Source organism: Carcharodon carcharias, chromosome 9 (genome assembly GCF_017639515.1).
Source record: "Carcharodon carcharias isolate sCarCar2 chromosome 9, sCarCar2.pri, whole genome shotgun sequence".
Taxonomy (NCBI): domain Eukaryota; kingdom Metazoa; phylum Chordata; class Chondrichthyes; order Lamniformes; family Lamnidae; genus Carcharodon; species Carcharodon carcharias.
In genome coordinates, this window is record NC_054475.1 from 76,706,970 (window position 1) to 76,727,893 (window position 20,924).

The 20,924-nt window shown below is 44.9% G+C and overlaps 1 protein-coding gene across 2 annotated transcripts in view; it reads left to right on the forward strand.

Moving 5' to 3' along the window:
- LOC121282102 (gamma-aminobutyric acid receptor subunit gamma-4-like) overlaps positions 1-20,924 on the forward strand; it is an 885,955-nt gene that overhangs the window by 230,838 nt on the left and 634,193 nt on the right. For both annotated transcript variants that reach the window (XM_041195567.1, XM_041195568.1), the window contains exons 4-5: positions 9,685-9,905; positions 14,854-14,936. In XM_041195567.1, coding sequence (XP_041051501.1) covers positions 9,685-9,905; positions 14,854-14,936 — 304 coding nt within the window. The remainder of the gene's footprint in view (positions 1-9,684; positions 9,906-14,853; positions 14,937-20,924) is intronic.

Sequence of the window (20,924 nt, forward strand, 5' to 3'; positions counted from 1 at the left end):
TAGAGCTGAGATGTCTGCAGACCTGTAAGTAAACAAGAATGTTTTTTATGAATAACAGTCTATGGTAGCATTCTTAGAGTAACAGGCAAACCCTAAAGAAACCCCATCTAGACGCCAAACTCAAGATGAAACATGGCAGCAGTGAGCATAAAGGCCCAGAAAATAGAAGGCTGCAGATCTGAGAAACCTACAAATACTTGGAAAAAGGAGAAGAAAAAAAATTGAAGACTCACCTGAGAATGGAACATAAAAACAAAAAAACTGCGGATGCTGGAAATCCAAAACAAAAACAGAATTACCTGGAAAAACTCAGCAGGTCTGGCAGCATCGGCGGAGAAGAAAAGAGTTGACGTTTCGAGTCCTCATGACCCTTCGACAGAACTTGAGTTCGAGTCCATGACATGTCTCATAGTGGAACATAATGGATGCTACAGATACAAGCAGACACACAGACCCAGAGTCCAGGCAGCAGTGAGTACAGATCACAATCAACAAGCCACAAAACCGAAGCAGCAACAGACCCATACCTTAGGAGAAGCACCTTAAGGGTGTACATTGCCACTACTAGAACTTTTCCAAAGTGTTGAGGACTCTCAACAGGCTGAACACTGGGACAGTTGGATAAAGAGATTCGCCAGATACAGAATAGCTTCAGGTTTGCATAAGAAGGAACAAAAGATCAGGTCAGTACTTTACATAGTAGGGGCCATAGCAGATGATGTTATTACAGCACAGGACATCCATGTGGCTTTGAGCTCAAATGAGGAAGTCCTCCTGGCATTTGATTCATGCTTCAGTGTCAAAAAAATTGATCATTTAGTGAGTGAAATTTAATAAAGAGAAGGCTAAAACTGGGGGAGCCCATGGATTGATTTATAAATGATCCGTACTGACCCATGGGGAAAAAATTCCCCCCCCACACCCCCTGTCAGGGGTTTGTGCGGGGGCAGTTGGGGAATGAGCGCAAGCCCGATTGATGGCCCAGATCGGGACCGTGCTGCCATTTTAAGTGGGTGGGCCAATTAAGGCCCGCCCAGTGTGATGCTCGCCTAGAAGCATTGAGCGATCCCTTTAGGGGTGAGGGGGGGGAAATTTCCTGAGTCAGGGCCATCGCTCTTTCGCGCTTGCGCGTGAAAGAACGCAGAAATCCGTGCCTCGGGAAGATCAGTTTGATATTTTAAAACTGAAATAAAGTAATTAAAAATGTTCACGTTAAAAACTGTCACGTGAGCTGAGACATGTCAAGGAATTATTTTAAAAATTTTTGTTGAATTTTAAAACACTTCATAAAACCTCATCCCGCCCGTGGATGAGGTTTCATGAAAAACACAAAGGCCGCTTGGGCTCCTCTTAAGGTTGGTCGGGCAGCTAATTTAATTGCTTAAATTAGTTTTTAACAGGCCTTATTCGGCCCTTGACAGTTTGGCGGACCCGCAGCCTACTCGGCTGCGCGTTGGCTGAACTGGAACTCTAAATGACGTGCAGTGACATCGGGATGCCCACCTAATGTCACCGTGCATCATTTTATGTGTCGGCAAATGGGCCCCACCCCCCCACTCACTGACCAGAGAACTTAGCCCGTGGAGAATTGAAACCATGGGATCCTCAGAGATGAAATAATATATGACCATATAGTATTTGGAGTCTTAGCTGAAACCCTCAAAGATCTTTTGGAAATTAGAGATTTAGCTCTCACAAAGGCAGTACAAGTAGTGTGACAGACCGATCTTATGAAGCTAAATGGGAAAGTGATGTTGCTTGGGAAAAAAAAGAGTGAAGACATTCAACGTTTCAGATAAAAAGGAGAAAGCGCAGTGAAGTAAAAGCCTACAATATCGGGGGAGAGTGTGCCAACCTCCATCTTGAGATTCTCTCAGTGTGGCAGGAAAACCCTAACAAGCGGGAAGAATGCCCAGCAGGGGGAGCTGAGTGCCACAACTGTGGGAAGTTCGAACACTTTAAAATAGTCTGCCAATCTGAAATACAAGCAGCTCATAGGAAAAAAGAGAATATAACAAAACCAAATCAAATTCAAAAAGTGGAGAGCAGCAGAAAAAAACAAATAACCCTCTTAAAAGAAGTTAGCAAAACAGAAATCATTATTGGAATGTTGATGGTCACCCCACAGAATTCAAACCATATACTGGCGCAAGTATTTCAGTGTTATCTGACTAAGTAAAATGGCTTTAAAATATCACATTCCAGCCATCCTCCAACCTTCCAAGGTCCAGGAGGGACTATGCTGAAAGTAATAGGCCAACATTTGGTTAGATTAAGGATAAAGAAATTATTGAATCCCTGTATATTATACAGAACCAGGAATCATCATTGAGCAGAAAAGCATGCTTGCAGTTGAGGCTGATTAACAAGGTTGATGAAATTGCTGACAAGCAGTCCAGTAATGCATTCAGAAAGGAATTTCCATCCCTATTTTCAGGCTGAGGATAGCTGAAGAAGGAATATCACACAACAAGAAGGGCAGGCACTAACTCCATACAACTCTTCACAGTGAGGAAGATCCCTCACCTGCTCTTAAACAAAGTTAAGAGCGAGATCAAACATGTTACAACAAAGGGTCATCTCTCCAGTAACCATACCAGAAAAGTGGTGTTCTGAATGGTCACATTACCAAAGCTTAATTGTTCAATTAGAATCTGTGTGGACTTGACTCAATTAAACAAGTCAATAGAGCACGAGATCCACCTGATGGCATCAGTGGATGAAATTTTCACCAAATTAGCCAACTGCACCCTCTTCACAAAATTAGATGCTAACAGTGGCTTTTGATGTTGCCTCTGGACAAAGAATCCAGATTGTTAACTACTTTTGTCACCCCATTGGGCCATTAATGTTTTAACCGTTACTATTCGGAATTGCTTCTACATCTGAGATATTCCAAGGTGCGATGTCTCAGACCTCAGAAGGAGTAATATGTCATGTGGATGACATTCTTGTACATGCGGGTTCATCAAGGGATGAACATGACCATTGAGTGAGAGTAGTCCACAAGATTCTACAAGAAATAGGTTTGACATTAAACAACAAATGTGAATTTGCAAAACCTATATTAAAATTCTTCAGGCACATTGTGCAAACTTTGGGAATTACAGCTAACCCACACAAAACCAAGGTCAATAGAGAGCTCCCACATATGAAAATATCACAGAATTATAAAAAATCCTTGGGATGGTCAATCAAGTGGGCAAGTTCCTACCAGTCTTGGCAGAAATCAAGGAGCTGTTATGACAGATGTTGAGACAAGGTCAACAGTGGTGCTGGAATGTGGACCAGCAGAATGATTTTGCCAAGATCAAAAGTCTCCTAATTTCACCAGAAATTCTAACACATTATGAACCAGAGTTACCAATAGCTGTAACTGCAGATGCATCATCTATAGGCTTGGGCACAGTGTTGTTTCATGTTCAAAAAGATGGATAAAGAAGACCAGTTTATTACACCTCAAGATCTCTCACAGACACAGAGAAGAGGTGTACAACCATTGAGAAAGAAGCAATAGCAGCCACCTGGCCCTGCAAGGAGCTCTCTGATTATTGAAACTGACCACACACCTTTGGTTACTCTTCCTAACCTAAAGGGAGTTGCAAACATGCCACCTAGAATTCAATTTTTATACTGAGACTTATGAGATATGATTCAGTTACTGAGTATGTTCAAGAGAAGTACTAGATTTCAGCAGATGCATTATCAAGAATACCTGGAAGATTTAATTTTTATTGAGGAAGTGGAAGCATATACTTTATTCATTACCAAACATGTACCAACCACTGAGAAGAGATTATAATAAATTAAACAAGCAGAACAGCAGGATGGTGAGTGTATCAAAATAAAAGAGAATTGCCAAAATGGAAGGCTGGATTATACTTGTAACAACCCAGTATTTGCCAATACTTTGTGCAGAGAAAATATCTCACAACCGCTGATGATTTCTCAGTTTTTAATGACAGACTAGTCATCCCAAAAACACTTTAACTCGACATTCTCCAGAAAATCCATCAGTAGTGAAGAGCAAAATGCTAAGCAAGAGCCCAACAGTCAGTCTGGTGGCCAGGCATCAGTCACTCGATTGTAGAGTTAATCACAAATTGCCTTCTATGAATAGGCAGTGAATATCCAACAGCAGAATGAGCCACTGGCACCCTCCAGCTTTCCTTCAAGGCCATGGCAGCCCCTGGGAATGGATTTATTGGAATTTAAAGACAAAGCTTCGATCATCATCATTGATTACTACTCCAGATGGCTTGAAGTGACTGGGCTGCAGAACATCACAGCAGAGGCAGCCATTGCATCATTAAGAAGGATCTTTGTGGCACATGGCATCACAGACGCTGTGGTGTCAGACAGTGGACCTCAGTTTGTTCCAGAGGCTCTTTTACAAAATTACACAGGAATATGGTTTCATGCATGTATCACTTCGCCTAGATATCCTCCGTCAAATGTAGAAACAGAAAGAGGAGTTTGAACAATCAAGGAATTGATCAAAAGGAATGAAGATATTAACCTAGTCCTTCTTAACTACAGAACCTCACCACTACAAAATGGGTTCTCTCCTTCAGAATCATTGATAGGAAGATGGCTGCAAACACAACTCCCAGCTCTACAACAAACACTGCAGTATAACATTTCCTCAGATGATTGTGAGAAAGTTAGGAAGCGTTGGGAGTGACAAAAAGACAGTCAAACTCTTAATTTCAACTTCAGGCACAGAGCATGAAATTTGAGTGTGTTACAGCTCGGGAGAGAGTCTGGATTGGAGATCAACAGAGAGACGGTATTGCAAAAGAGAGAGCTCCACAGCCCAGATCCTATAAGTTTGAGATGGAACGGGGAACTATCAGAAGGAACTGAAGAGCCTTGATATAATTGGGAAGGAAACCTTGGACATGCTACTTAGATCTGGATGAAGACAAGGAACCAGAGATAAATAGAAACTCTACAGCCACTCAGGTGGAAGACACTCCTATCAAATGATGGGAGAGTGCAGTTCATCCTCAACCTGGAAATGAAATCAGAACCAGAAGAGGGAGGTTGGTTAAGGCATCACAGAGACTAAGCCTGTGAAGTCTGAGACTTTGAGGGGAGATGTAGGAGGATGTATATTGATGGGAAAAAGACTTGCAGAGAGGTGTAGAGTAAAGGGTTAAAAGCTGTGTGGGTGAGGGGTGAGTAACACTGTATTGGGGTAACTGTTTTGTCGCTCCCAACGCTTCCTAACTTTCTCACATTCATCTGAGGAAATGTTAGCTGATGATATTGATGTAAGAGGTCAATTGACTTTTGGCCGCTTTCCAAATTTTCCAATCCTGCCCCCAACAATATCCACCACTGGCAGGATCAGAAAATCCCACCCTGACCATGTCCTCACTCCCATTGCTGCAATATCCCTGCCCAACCCTCATGCAGCTACAGACTGACTCACTATTCCCCCATAGATCCCTCGCCCACTCAGCTACAGTCTCTTATATGCCTAAGTCATGCAGCTACAGTCTAACTCGACTCTCCCTCACACAGCTGCAGGCTCCCCTACCCTCACCTTCCAACCACAATTTCCCCTCCCTTGCCCACACAGCTAAAGTCTGATCATATTCCGCACAGCTACAGTCTCCTCCACCCCAATACAGTGTTACTCACCCCTCACCCACACAGCAACATTCCTTCCACCCCTCCCAACTCTGCACAGTCTTCCCATTCTCTGCCACCCACGGCTACATTTCTCCCACCTCTTCCCCACATAGCTACAGTCTTCACCACCCCAATAAAATTTCACTCACCCCCTCACCTACACAGTTACATTCTGAACGTATCCCAACCAGCTACAGTCTTCACTGCCCTGATATAGTTTGATTCATCCCTCCCCCACTCAGCCACAGGCTCCCATCCCTCCCCCATAGCTGGCTCATTCCTCCCCCCAAAGCTAGATTCTCTCATGACCCTCATCCACAAAGCTGCAGTCTAAAGCCACTCTCCCCCACCCAGCTACAGTCTTCCACGCTCCTCCATGATACAGTTTGACTCACCCTTCACCCACAGAGATACAGTCATCCCCACACCTCCTCCACACAGCTACAGGCTGACCCGTTCCTCCGCCACACATCTACAGCCTGACTTTCCCCAGCCCCATACAGCTACAGTGTGACTCACCCCTCCCCCACATAGTTACAGTATTCCCAAACACAGCTAAAATCTCTCACACTCCTCCCCCATACAGCTACAGTCTGACTGTACCCTACACAGCTAGTCTCTTGCATCCCAGTATAGTTTGACTTACCCCTCACATAGGCAGCTATAGTCTGTCCCACCCCTCTCCCACAAAGCTACAGTCTGACCCTATCCTCCCCAATACAACTACCATCTTCCTAACCCCTACCCCACACAGCTACAAACCCATATCCCTTCCTGAAACAGATTAATTCACACATCAACCACACAGCTACAGTCTGAGCAGCTCCTCCCCCATAGCTACAGTCCCTCCTACCATTCCCCCACACAACAATTGCCTGAGCATCCCTTCCCCCACACAGCTACATTCTGACCCTCCGCCATACAACAGGATGAATTTGATGCTTTACCCCCGGTGTATTTGCAGGTGGAGGCATGTAAAATAGAATGTGTGGGTGGCCTATCGCCTTCCTACCCCACTCGCCCCCCCCGAGCAGTCCCCATAATACAGTGGGCGGGTAAGGCATCAGCCAGCTTGCTTGCCCTTAGGCCTAATGAGACACTTAACTGGCTAATTAATCACTACTTCAGAGCCTGACTCCACCTCCCCTGCCATAATAGTGTGCTCTGAGGAAGGTAGAAGATGGAGGCTAGCTCACTCTTTCATAACCTCAGGCTAAAAGATGGGAAGACTGTGAGATACCTACTTTGGGGGTGCCTTCTGTCCACTGGGGGCATCCCTCCAAGATGGCATCCTATCCACTTTGTGCCTCCATCTCCAGAACTCGACTCCCATCCACCTCCCCCTCTCCCTAGGGCATCAATCCCTCCCTGATCAAAAACCCCAAATAACAAAAAATGTATGGGCAGGAGTTTACTCAAGGGGCCTGCTCACCGATGTGTAAAATGACATGCACTGACGCCATTGACAGAGTCAATTAAGTCATTAAAGGACCTGCCCATCCAAGCTTAAGGTTAGGGGGCAGGCCGGGAGCCCCGGCACGAACTAGAAATAGCATGACACCTCATCCACAGGCGGGATGGGGTTTCATGTACGTGTTTAAAAAATTTTAAAAAGTTTTTGTGAAAATTATGGACATGTCTCAACTTATGTGAAAGTGGCACATGAGGGGACATGATAGGGAAATTTTACATTTCAATTTTTAGGATTTTTACATTTTGAGGTGATCTCCCTGAGGCTGCACTTAGTCTCAGGGAGATGAGTGCGCTCTTTTATGTGCATAGCGCGTCAGATCGGACGTCACGCTAGGGGTACCAATCAGAAGTGCGCCTGCGCAAGCCCGCCCTTCAACTTCGCCCCCGACGGGGGGAAAATTCAATCCTATGATTCTTGGAAATGTGAATCAAAAATCCAAAAATGTCCAGAACACCAATGAGGCCAGTCAGGATCTCTGGAATGGGAAAAGGAGTTAATGGTCCTGATATTTACTGGGGCAAGATATCAAAAGTGGAGGCAAGCGTTCTCATCACTAATCCCAAATGTTTGGGTTTCCCCAAACTTTGGGGAAAGGAGTTAGCTCCTTAGGTGCATGCCTTTTTTTAAACAAACTTGGAAGCCAGTATGATTGACAGGCATGGCTTCCCTTGAAGCAAGGAAGGCTGTACTTGGCTTTGTAACTCAGGAACAGGTAAGTTTTGTGCTGCTCGAGTAGAGATCATGAGGCTTGGGGTGGATGACTGGGTACCTGTTGGTTTGGAAAGTTGAAGATGATTGTGTGGGAGGTGTTGATACAAGATCAGAAACAGCAATGGGAGATTGGAATTTTATCACTGGTTGTGGAGGCTGGGGGTCAGTGATCGGGAGGACAGGGTGGGGTAATTGTGATGGAGGTGAGTGATGGGGGTGTCGGTAATGTGGTAATTGTGATGGAAGTGAGTGATGGGGGTGTCGGTTATGTGGTAATTGTGATGGAGGTGAGTGATAGGGGTGTGTCGGTTATGTGGTAATTGTGATGGAGGTGAATGATGGGTGTGTGTCGGTAATGTGGTAATTGTGATGGAGGTGAGTGATGGGTGTGTGTCGGTTATGTGGTAATTGTGATGGAGGTGAGTGATGGGTGTGTGTCGGTTATGTGGTAATTGTGATGGAGGTGAATGATGGGTGTGTGTCGGTAATGTGGTAATTGTGATCGAGGTGAGTGATGGGGGTGTGTTGGTAATGTGTTAATTGTGATGGAGGTGAATGATGGGTGTATGTCGGTAATGTGGTAATTGTGATGGAGGTGAGTGATGGGGGTGTCGGTAATGTGGTAATTGTGATGGAGGTGAGTGATGGGGGTGTCGGTTATGTGGTAATTGTGATGGAGGTGAGTGATAGGGGTGTGTCGGTTATGTGGTAATTGTGATGGAGGTGAATGATGGGTGTGTGTCGGTAATGTGGTAATTGTGATGGAGGTGAGTGATGGGTGTGTGTCGGTTATGTGGTAATTGTGATGGAGGTGAATGATGGGTGTGTGTCGGTAATGTGGTAATTGTGATGGAGGTGAGTGATGGGTGTGTGTCGGTAATGTGGTAATTGCGAAGGAGGTGAGTGATAGGGGTGTGTCAGTAATGTGGTAATTGTGATGGAGGTGAGTGATGGGGGTGTGTCGGTAATGTGGTAATTGTGATGGAGGTGAGTGATAGGGGTGTGTGTCGGTAATGTGGTAATTGTGATGGAGGTGAATGATGGGTGTGTGTCGGTAATGTGGTAATTGTGATGGAGGTGAGTGATGGGGTGTGTCGCTAATGTGGTAATTGCGATGGAGGTGAGTGATAGGGGTGTGTCGGTAATGTGGTAATTGTGATGGAGGTGAGTGATGGGGGTGTGTCGGTAATTTGGTAATTGTGATGGAGGTGAGTGAAAGGGGTGTGTCGGTAATGTGGTAATTGTGATGGACGTGCGCCTCTGGGCCCATTTCACACTAGCCGGCCGTTAATTGGCCAGCCAACGTAAGATCGCTGTCAGGGGCCAATTGCAGGTGAAAGCGCATTTCGCATCTGCTCTTGGGCCTGCTGATCACGCACACACGACGAGCGCAAAATTCAAACACTGTTACAGGGTTTGTTTGTTTCTCACACCATTCACTCTGCTCCCAGGTGCTCTGTTTCCCTCAGTGCATTGTTATCAACTTACACTTTCAGCAACTTACCAGCCAAACCAATTTTAGAATTGAAGGGTACTCTGGCAAATTTAATTAATGGCAGTTAGTTAAATGCCCTGTTACAACAAAACCCAGCCCAAACTCTGTTTCTCTGCCCATAGACGCTGCCTGACCTGCTGAGTGTTTCCAGCAGTTTCTATATTGCCCAGGGTGAGCTGCAGTCTGCCTCCCCTATTCAGATCATGAGTCTGACGTGCAGCCCCAGTGAGAAACTCACAAAAGTGGAGGAGGTCCACTGACCCCTGACTTGGATAATGAGACATAGAAGATTGTAACAGGTCTGAGAATGGGGGCTTTTACAAATGGGGTCATGTGGCTTTAACAATACTGCCTTGTGTTGCAGGAGTACACCATTGATATCTTCTTTGCACAGACTTGGTATGACAGAAGGCTGCGTTTTAACAGCACACTGAAAGTCCTGACCTTAAACAGTAACATGGTGGGACGCATCTGGATCCCAGACACCATATTCCGAAACTCAAAGCGGGCGGATTCTCATTGGATCACCACGCCCAATCAGCTGCTGCGAATCTGGAATGATGGGAAGATTCTCTACACTCTCAGGTAAGGTTGCTAACTTTGACTGTAGTCCTGTCATCACATGACCTTCCACTGCCCTACCCCCACAGTCTCACTGTAGCCATGGCCAATCAGAAAATGAATAGACTCTTCATCCCAATTGGATGATTTTTAACTTTGTCTTTTTTTCCATTTTCGATATTTTTTATAACAAATAAACTGAAGGTGCTGAAAGAAAATGAGAAAAAAGCAGGTTACCGGGTGTAGCCATGTAGAAATCGATCTCATTAAAAGTCAAACCATGATTTTTAATAGTTTGTCATTTTCCATATACTTGCTGTAAAGGTCAATCCTAGTTTCTCAGGGACCAAAACCCAATCATTTCAGAACCAAAATATAATTTCTACCATCAGATCAAAAACACCATTTTTAATAAACAGGATGCAGGGACCAGCTTCCATAGTGAACATTAAATAATTGTGTCCTCAATCATTGCTTTTTGCCTCCCCAGGGGAGGGGAGGGGAGGTTTGGTCCTTGTCAATCAGGCTCTAGTGAATGCTGATTCATTGCAATCCCCCTGCACCAAGGCCTAATTCAAGCGATGCGGGCCATTGGCATGACATTTGCTACTCACGCAGTCCTTCCCTTCCCTGGCTCCTGAGCATCACTGGAACCACAGGCCCAGCTGACGCCACTGTTTCTGGGATGTTGGGGGGTCAGGGGAAGCAGTTCACACAGACAGAGGAGGTCTCTCTCTTCATTCTGTTCTATAATGGGCCATTAGGCCAAAAAAATAAAATCCATATTGCCAGGCTGGGTCTGGGATTAGGCCTTGGGGCCTCCCCAACCTCACAGCAAATGGCAGCTGGGTCACAGTTGGGAGGAGGAGCCAATCTGGTGGACTAATCTGTGGGGCCTGGGGTCAGAAGGGGCTCCTTCATAAATACAGAGAGAGGGAGAGTGAGTGTGGACATCGCTTCCCCTATTACCTTGTAGATTCTTTTGAGAGTCAGGTTATGTGTGCTGGACAGATGTATTTTAGTTAAGAATAAGCCTACGATTTTGTACTTCCTGGTTGATGAAGCAATAGTCCTTTTTTTTAGATTTCACAAAGATTTTATTTCATGCTCTGTGGGCCCAATGCAATCATTCCTGTCAACCCCTCAAATATATGTGTAAAAGTCAACCCTTAAATATTTTGTCTAAAACATTGGTCTCAAATATCTGACTTTTACACAGGTATATACAACATTTTACTGGCCTGATGATTTTTCTCCTGCAATTTGCTCCCAGCAGTACTGTCTCTTAGAAATTAGTCTTCAATTCCTGGTGACTCCAGGCCAAGCGCTGGCCTCTGAGATGGTGCTGTTCTCGACCAATGGTCACTTCCTTTGTCCATGGTGACTGTAGCTGTGTGATTGGCCAATCAGATCAGAGAGCTGCATTCACCCATAATGGTTTTGTGTGACCCAGTCCATCACAGGCTGAATAAGAGGCCCTTGTTTTGCTCTGATCTACAGTTTCTACATTGCCCCTGCTATATGGGAATAAAACACTTGGCTTGATTGCTAACCCAGCCAGTAAAAGTTTGGGATTTGCAGACCAGAGAGGCCCAGCTCCAAACACCAACCTCTGTCAGTCTGTATGGTCACAGCTGGTGGTGGTATTGCAGAATGGTATCAGATCTCAATAATGCTGGACTAAGTAAAGGGAAAAACAACCAGGGCTACTGCTCCTGATGGAACATGTGACTGTACATATGAGTGCGGTTCTATGTGTGAGTGTTTCTGTATGTGTATGTGTCTGTATGTGTATGTGTCTGTATTTGTGTGTGTGTCTGTATGTGTAATTATACGTGTGTGAGTTTGTGTGTATTAAGTTTGTGTCTCTGAATGTACAAGTATACCTGGGAAAATGACTGAGTTATATTATTGAGTCTGTCTTTATGCGTTTGTGTCTGTCTCTGTGTTTGTATGTCTCATCTCTGACTCTGTATGTGACTGTATATGTACCTATGCGTGTTGTGTGTGTCAGACTGTATATGCCTGTACATATGTGCCTCTATTTTTATGTCCGTGTCCTTGTGCTTATTTAGATGTGTTAATGTCTCTATTTATCTGTGTGTCTATGAGTGTCCCTATATAAGTCTGTGTGCACCTCTGTATTTGTGTGTGTGTTTGTGTGTACCTTTGTATTTGTGCATATATGTACTTATTTCTGTATTTGTGTGTATGTGTGTGTGGCTGTCTATCAGACTCTGATGTGCTGTGGAGACCTAAGCAACTGGGCCCCATGGGCCTGTCTCCTGAAAGGAGTCTACATTTTCAGGTGAGAAGTGGAGATCTGGAGGGTAAAACTACAAAGGACGTTGCTATGACACTGCAATTAGTCAGAAACGCAGCAGAAACCTCCTCCATGTGTAAACAGGGCAATCCCCATAGTCCAGACCAAATTACAGCAGCAACAAGTCAGAAAACTTAAGGCAAGAAAGTATTATTTCAGTATTCTTCCTCCACATAATTTTTTCCTGATATATTTATGTAAAATATCAATATTAAATGTGCCAGTTTCTGTAGCTCCTTTTATCCCCGACCATCAGATCTAACTCAGTATATCACACAGTCCCAACCTTCACAACTGAAGGCACAGCCATCAATGGTGGAGCACTTACGATCAGGATTGCACAAAAGGTCAGAATTAGAGGAGTGCCGATATCTCGAGTAATGCTGCAGGAGATAACAATGATAGGGGTCAGTCTGTCGAGGAGATTACAGATATAGGAGTCAGTCCGTACAGAAGATTACAGATATGAGAGTGAGTCCATACAGGAGAATATAGAGATGGGGTCAGTCCATACAGGAGATTACAGAGATAGGGGTCAGTCTGTAGAGGAGGTTACAGAGAGAGGAGAGAGTCTGTAGAGGACATTACAAAGATAGGGGACAGTCTTTACAGGAGATTACAGAGATAGGGAACAGTCTGTAGAGGAGATTACAGAGATAGAAGTCAGTCTGTACAGGAGTTTACAGTGATAGGAGTCAGTCTGTAGAGGAGATTACAGAGATAGGAGTCAATCTGTAGAGGAGATTACAGAAATAGAGGCCAGTCTGTAGAGGAGATTACAGACATAGGAATTAGTCTGTAGAGGACATTACAAAGATAGGGGAGAGTCTGTAGAGGAGATTAAAGAGATAGGAGGCAGTCTGTAGAGGACATTACAGAGATAGGGACAATCTGTAGAGGGATTACAGAGATAGTAGAGAGTCTGTAGAGGAGATTACAGAGATAGGAGTCAGTCTTTAGAGGACATTACAGAGATAGGGGACAGTCTGTAGAGGAGATTATAGAGACAGGAATCAGTCCATAGAGGACATTACAGAGATAGGGAGAGTCTGTAGAGGAGATTACAGAGATAGGAGTCAGTCTGTAGAGGACATTACAGAGACAGGGGTCAGTCCGTAGAAGAGATTACAGAGTTAGGGGTCAGTCCATACCGGAGATTACAAAGAGAGGGGTCAGTCTGTCAAGGAGATTACATAGATAGGGGCCAGTCGGTAGAGGAGATTACAGAGATAGGGATCAGTCTGTACGTGAGATTACAGAGTTAGGGGTCAGTCTGTAGAGGAGATTTTAGTGATGGGGGTCAGTCGGTAGAGGAGATTGCAGAGATAGGGATCAGTCAGCAGAGAAGATTACAGAGATAGGGGTCAGTCCATAAAGGAGATTGCAAAGACAGGGATAAGTCCTTAGAGGAGATTACAGGGATAGGGGTCAGTCGGTAGAGGAGATTACAGAGATGGGGTCAGTCTGTGGAGAAGATTGCAGCGATAGGGGTCAGTCGGTAGAGGAGTTTACAGAGATAGGGGTCAGTCTGTAGATGAGACTACAGAGTTAGGGGTCAGTCGGTAGAGGAGATTTTAGTGATAGGGGTCAGTCGGTAGAGGAGATTGCAGAGATAGGGATCAGTCAGCAGAGGAGATTACAGAGATAGGGGTCAGTCTGTAGAGGAGATTACAGAGATAGGGGTCAGTCCATACAGGAGATTACAGAGACAGGGATAAGTCTTTAGAGGAGATTACAGGGATAAGGGTCAGTCAGTAGAGGAGATTACAGAGATGGGGTCAGTCTGTGGAGAAGATTACAGAGATAGGGGTCAGTCAGTAGAGGAGTTTACAGAGATAGGGGTCAGTCTGTAGATGAGATTACAGAGATAGGAGTCAGTCCGTACAGGAGATTACAGAGAGAGGGGTCAGCCTGTCCAGAAGACTACATAGATGGGGGTCAGTCGGTGGAGGAGATTACAGAGATAGGATCAGTCTGTACATGAGATTACAGAGGTTAGAGGTCAGTCCGTAGAGGAGATTACAATGATAAGGGTCAGTCTGTACAGGAGATTACAGAGATAGGGGTCAGTCTGTAGAGGAAATTACAGAGATAGGGGTCAGTCGGTAGCGGTGATTACAGAGATAGGGGTCAGATTATGGTCGGGTTTGAATAGGAATATAAGGATTTTAAAACAGAGGCACAAGTGGGGAAAAGAGATGATTGGTTAATGGGATTTGATGCAAGGTAGAATTTAAACAGCTGGGTTTTGGCTGAATTGAAGTTTATGAAATGTGGAAGATGGAGCAGCATTGGACCGGTCGAATCTGGAGTTAATGAAGCTACTGGTGAGGGTTTCTGCAGCAGATGAGCTGAGGCAGGGCAGACATGGGCCAGGTTACAAAGGTGGAAATATATGATTCTAGTAATAGTGAGAATATGGGGCTGGATGATTAGATCCTTGTCAAACATGACACCAATTTTTCAAGCAGTCTGGTTCAGCCTGAGATAGTTGCTGGTGAAAGGAATGGATTTAATGGTTAATAAACGGAGCTTGAAGCAGGGACCAGAGAGAATGACTTCAGTCTTCCCAATGTTTGCGAGAGGAATTCTTCTCTGTTTATAATTTTGGAATGGCTGATGGAAACAACTTTTTTCCGCATTTTGCAGGCTCACAATTGAGGCCGAGTGTCAGCTCTACCTGCAGAACTTCCCCATGGATGAGCAGTCCTGTCCTCTTACCTTCTCCAGCTGTAAGTGTCATTGACAATCATCCATGTATGCTCAAATAGATGGTTTTGCCATGGGATCCCGTTTAGGCCCAGCTCTTGCAAACACCTTTGTTGGGTTCCATGAGAAACGTGTCTTCGTTGGAATGACACCCAACCTCCCCCTACCCCTTGCATATTTCTGATATGTGGGTGATACATTCACTATAAGTTAAATCCACACCTGTATGTAATAATTTCCTTACATGTCTTAATGGGCTCCATCCTGTGCTCAAATTCACCTTTGAAATGGAGTAGTCAAATGAACTCCCTTTCCTTGACATACTAATTGAGAAATCTGCCAGGGGGTTCTTTACCATGGTCTACCGCAAGCCTACCTTCACTGGTCAATACATGTATTGGGATTATTATAGTTCCACACGCTATAAGATTGGTCTCATTGGCAACCTCATAAATAGCGCCTAAGCCATTTGCTCATTGTGCAAGCTTGATGCTGAAATAGGGCACATCAAAGGCATCCTGTGGGATAATGGCTAACCTGATCATTGCTCACTGTATATCGCGCAAACCCATGAACGGGTCTAAGGCTGTCACTTCCAGCCCTGAAAAGTGCCCAGTCTACCTCAGTTTACCCTGGAAGGGCAAGGTATCATGGATATTTGTGCAACAGGTGAAGCTAGCTGTTTCACGCTGCTACTATGCAGTAACAACACAAGTGATATTTGTCACTAACAGGACGCTGCCATCAAGCCAAAAAGACATTATGTCTATCACACGAATGGGTAACGTGGGATATGAATTTCATGCCAGTGTGATGCTGGGTATGTAGGCCATACGTCCCAAAGACTGGCAGATCATATTAAACAGCATGTCCCAGACACTGTTCACAATGGGCAAGATACAGACCGAACCCAACCAGCCCGTGCTTGCAAAACTCAAAACACAGTGTTCAACATTGGTTCTAGTTTTGCGATTGGACAACATTTACTAAATAATCCTCAGTGTGCTAAAAATTACACTGACAACCAATTTAAGATGGTCAGTCAGGCTCACAAGGTGATGTATTTGTGTGTACTGGAAGCTACATATATTAACACAAACGGCCCTGGTCTTTGCTGACAGAAAGAACGTGTACACACATTGCGCCTGTTTTAGCTAAACAAAGTAATTTACAACCATTCACTGACTCATTCCTCGGGGCAATGCGTTAACCAATCAGGGTCAAGCTACTTGGTTTAAATTTCAAACAATGCTATGCAGTTAACTGTCAGTCACCATCACTGGTGCATTCCCCATGGTGATGCCTCTATCAATCAGTGTTTACTTGCCAACCAATCAGCTCTCGTTTCATACAATATAAATTGTTGTTTTCCCCTTATGTTGGTATTCCTGATGAGTGCAAGACAAAAAGCTTTGACATGTCTCTTTTTTTAGCAATACACAGTTTAAAACAGGGGGTTAAACATCCCAGTACAAATACTCACATAGATTGGTGAATGAATGCAGATGTAATCATGTGTGAAAGATTTCCATTCATATTCTACCTAATCAAGACTCAGAAACTTTCCTGTACGGATAGGAAATTACTTTGAGCCACAGTGAAGATGATATAGGCTAACATGGCAACCAGTTGGCAGAGGAAGAGTGAAACTCTTGCATTTCTATAGTGCCTTTCACAACCTTAGGCTGTCCCAAAGTGCCTCATAACCAAAAAAGTAATTTTTGAAGTTTAGTTGTAATGTAGGAGACACCACAGCCAAATTGCACATAGCAAGATCCCACAAACAGCAACAAAATAAATGACCAGATAATCTATTGTTGTGATGTTGGTTGAGAGAGAATAATGCTATGTCATCACCTGAGGGGACTGGTGGGATCTCAGTTTATTGTTTCATCTGAAAAACAGTTCTTCTGACAGTTCAGCACTCCCTTAGTACTGCACGAGACCTTAGATTTTGTGCTAATCTCTGGAGTGGGTTATAACCCTAAAACTGCCTCACTGAGAGATGAAAGTGCTGCGCACCGAACCACAGCTGACAGCAAGATAAGTGCCTCCAAATAACATAACACAGCTGGTAGAATTATATTAACTGGCAGTGGAAGGGATACATCTTTACAATGGAACTGAAGGATGCATATGATTGTGAAGTTAAAAGTGGGATGACATCTAGATTTGGGAGCTGGAGCTCGATTTGGCAGAGACAGGATTTGAACATTGCTGCTTCTAATTCAGAGCAGGAATGCTACCCTGAGCCAACAGCTGCCTCCAACCAGGTTAATGCCAATATCCCTAGTGACCATTCATAAAAATGGCTCGAGTGGAAATGACATCTGTGATGCATTCGGAGTGGAATAGTTGGCACATATACAATATCTAAGCTCAAGGATCATTACCTGAGCAAGGGTGGTAAAAACAGAAAATGCTAGAAATACTCAGCATCTGTGAAAAGAGAAACAGAGTTAACAGGTTGAATTTTCATGTGGGTAGCAGGAGACCGTCAGGACCGTGTGCCAGATGCCAGTCCTGAGCCTGCTCGTGTCACGCCACCAACACCACTTTCTGTAATGCAGGCTTATAATTGGTTGCTTCAGCATTCACTGTCCAATTATGGATGACAGACAAGTTGTCAAGGTGTGAGGCCCAATGAGAGGGTCTGCCGCACTGGGCAAATGACACCCCCACCATGATAGGTGGACACTGCTGGAGAAGAAAAGAGACCAAGGTGCTCATGAAAGCCTCCCCCTTCAATGGTGAAGGTGACATTGAGGGGTGTCAGGATGGAGGGTCGATCCTTCCAGAAGAATGCCTGCGAGCCCTGATGCTGCCAAGAATTCAGTCACCAGTGGCCAACCTCCCAGCGAGAGGCTGCTTTCGCTGACAGGGTGAGGGGCTCTTGCAATGCAGGAAATATTGGGGTGCTAGACAAAATGGCACTTAATGAGGCCTTAACTGGCTTCACTGCCTGCCCGCCTCTTTGGGGTCGGCTGCCAACTTCCATAGCACCATGTCCCTGGGAAAGTTGCCCACAGGTGGGACACCAATGGAGAGCCATCCAGACAGGGATTCCCACTGTTTTCCTGCACTGCCCCCACCCCCCTTCCCTGTCAATGCGTCCGAATCCATTTCCATGGAGCTGGGGAAATTCAGCACAATGTCTCAGGGTTGATGAATTTAGTCAGTTTCTCTCTCCACAGAGGCTGCCTGACCTGCTGAGTATTTCCAGCGTTTTCTGTTTCTATTTCAGAATTCCAGCATCGACAGTATATTGCTTTTGTATTACTTGAGCAAGGTCTAGGAGAGCTGCTGTTAAATGTTGAATTGTTCTGCAGCAGGAGGGCAGACAATCGACTACAAGAACTGTCCTTATACAAGAAGGTTGTAGAACAAAGAGACAACATTTACAAAATCACTTCAAAGCAAATTTTAAATCACAGCACCGCACCCAATCCAATTAGGATGGCTCGTTAATGACCCAAGACCTGAATCCAAAACAGCTATTAATGTAATTGTGCCAGCTTGATTCCATCATTCACCAACTCCTTTCATTGACCCTGAATAATCAAGTCACCAGTAGTATAAAGTGAGCTATTTTTTGAGTGAACCATCATTTGAATAATATCAGATTGCTGGATAATGCATAGACACAGGGTTCGAATCAAGCAAATGAAATCATTCTCTATCAAAGCTGACCAATACATAAATGCTGTCCACATGTGGCTAATTGGAAATTCAGGTGTGGCTAATCACATTTCAGATCATTAAATAAAAACATGCAATACACACACTTCCTAGGCTTGGCCTAAATAGCCAAGTGGTTATGGTACTGGGTTTGTCAACCCCAAGATCAGGAGTTCAAATCTCACAATGGCAAACTATGAAACAATGTAACTTCATCTGAATAGGAACAGATGGAAACATGTTTGTACTCAAAGGAGTTACACACACTTCCTGAACATATGGGACAGGTATATTAAGCCCCAATGGGGCAAATGCAGAGGCATGCAAGCAGGCAGACACAAAATTTAGCACCAACAGCTGGTGTGCTCGTTTAATAGCATTCTGACCACTGGCAATTTTGCTGGTGAAAGCGGAAAACAGCAGCCCACCTGATTCAGATAATAATCAACTGATCTTGTTAATGAGCTTGTTGTCAGCTCGTCAAGGGCCAGTTTGGAATTTTTGTAGGATATGTGGATGGCACGATGGATCAGGAACACCGTCGAGAGCCAGACCTAGCTGCACCGTGCAACTAGTCAGACCCATATAAGGGTGCACAGCTGAAAGGGGCCCTCAACTATTGGCACAATGGTACCATTGAGTCACCAGAGTTAGCAGAGCAAGTGATCTGTGTGCACTCGGGCAGTGGAGGCAATCGTTACCCTCCAGTGACCATGGGGACATAAAGGGGGGTTCAGTGAGCATTGTGAGTGGAGCTGAGCACAGGCAAAGCAACAACGCAAAATGGGATTAAGGTACTCAGAGATAGGGATGAGTAGCGATGAGGAGTACCATTTTCAGGAGGAGGTGCGGAGCCCTGGCATGAAGTGGGAAGAGGAGAGGAATAAGGGACAGGGAGACAATGAAGATGATTCCATCACCATTGAGTGTACCACCAATGAATAACTACCTGAAAAAAGAAGTTCGGAGAAACAAATGTTGCAACAGATGGCACCTACCCAGGCAGATCTTTTCCGAGTTTTGTGCCCTTCCTGAGGAAGTCCTCAGAGCTCACAGCACTGCTCAATATGCTCTGCCACAACCCATGAAAATCTCTGTGACCTTAAACTTCTTTACCTCTGGCTCATTCACAACCCTGTGCTGTACCTGTCCCAGGAATGTTTGATGGGGACTGTGTAGAGGGAGCATCAATCTAGGAGGAGAGTGCGAGAGGAGGACCCTGGGATAGGCAGTCTGCAGCACCTAGAGGAGAGTGAGAGAGGGAGACCTTGGGACAGGCAATCTGCAGCACCTAAAGGGAATGCGAGAGAAGGACCCTGGGACAGGCAGTCTGCAGCACCTAGAGGTGAGTGCGAGAGGAGGACTCTGGGACAGGCAGTCAGCAGCACCTAGAGGAGAGTGAGAGAGGAGGACCTAGCATCTAACATCACAGAAGAAGCATATGTTCATTGGTTGGTGAGAAACTGCTACTGGGGAATGTCATCAAGTAGCTGAGAATTAGGAAAACACATTCTTTTTACATTTAAGTAAGAATTATAAGCAATAGAGAAATAAAGTCAAATCGAGGCAGGGTAAAATAAAGTTGCATAAATAAAGCAAAGTAAAATAAAGTTAACGCAAGGGAAGTAAATTGAAGACATGGCAGGACAGCTCGGTCATGTAGAATGTGTGTCCTGTAACATGTGGGAAGTTGTAGATGCTACCAGTGTCCTAGACAACCACATGCAGGAAGTGTCACAAGCTGCAGAACTTTGGGCTCCAGGTTTCAAAACTTGAGTGGCAGCTGGAGCCACTGTGGCACTTCTGTAAGACTGAGAACTATGTGGATCGCACGTTCAGAGAGTTGGACACACCAGAGTTTAGGAGCTCGGAGGCAGAAAGGGAACAGGTGACCACCAGACAGTCCATGAAAATTAGGCAGGTAGTGCAGGAGTCCCCTGGGGTCTCGCTCACCAAATGGTTTTCCATTTTGGATACCAGTGAGAGCATTGGTTCCTCAGAGGAGTGCAGTCAATTCAAGTTTGTGGCACCACAGGCAGCTCTGCTGTACAGGAGGGGAGAAAGAAGAGTGGAAGAGCAGTAGTAATAGGAGATTTGTTACTCAGGGGAGCTGATGGGAATTTCTGTGGCCTTCGACGTGACTCCAGGATGGTATGTTGCCCCCCTGGTACCAAGGTCAAGAATGTCACGGAGATGCTGCAGGACATTCTTCTGGGGGAGGGTGACCAATGACTTAGGTAGGAAAGGGGACAAGGTGCTGAAAGCAGATTTCACGGAGCTAGGATGGAGAATGAAGAACAGGACCTCTAAAGCAGTAATCTCAGGATTACTCC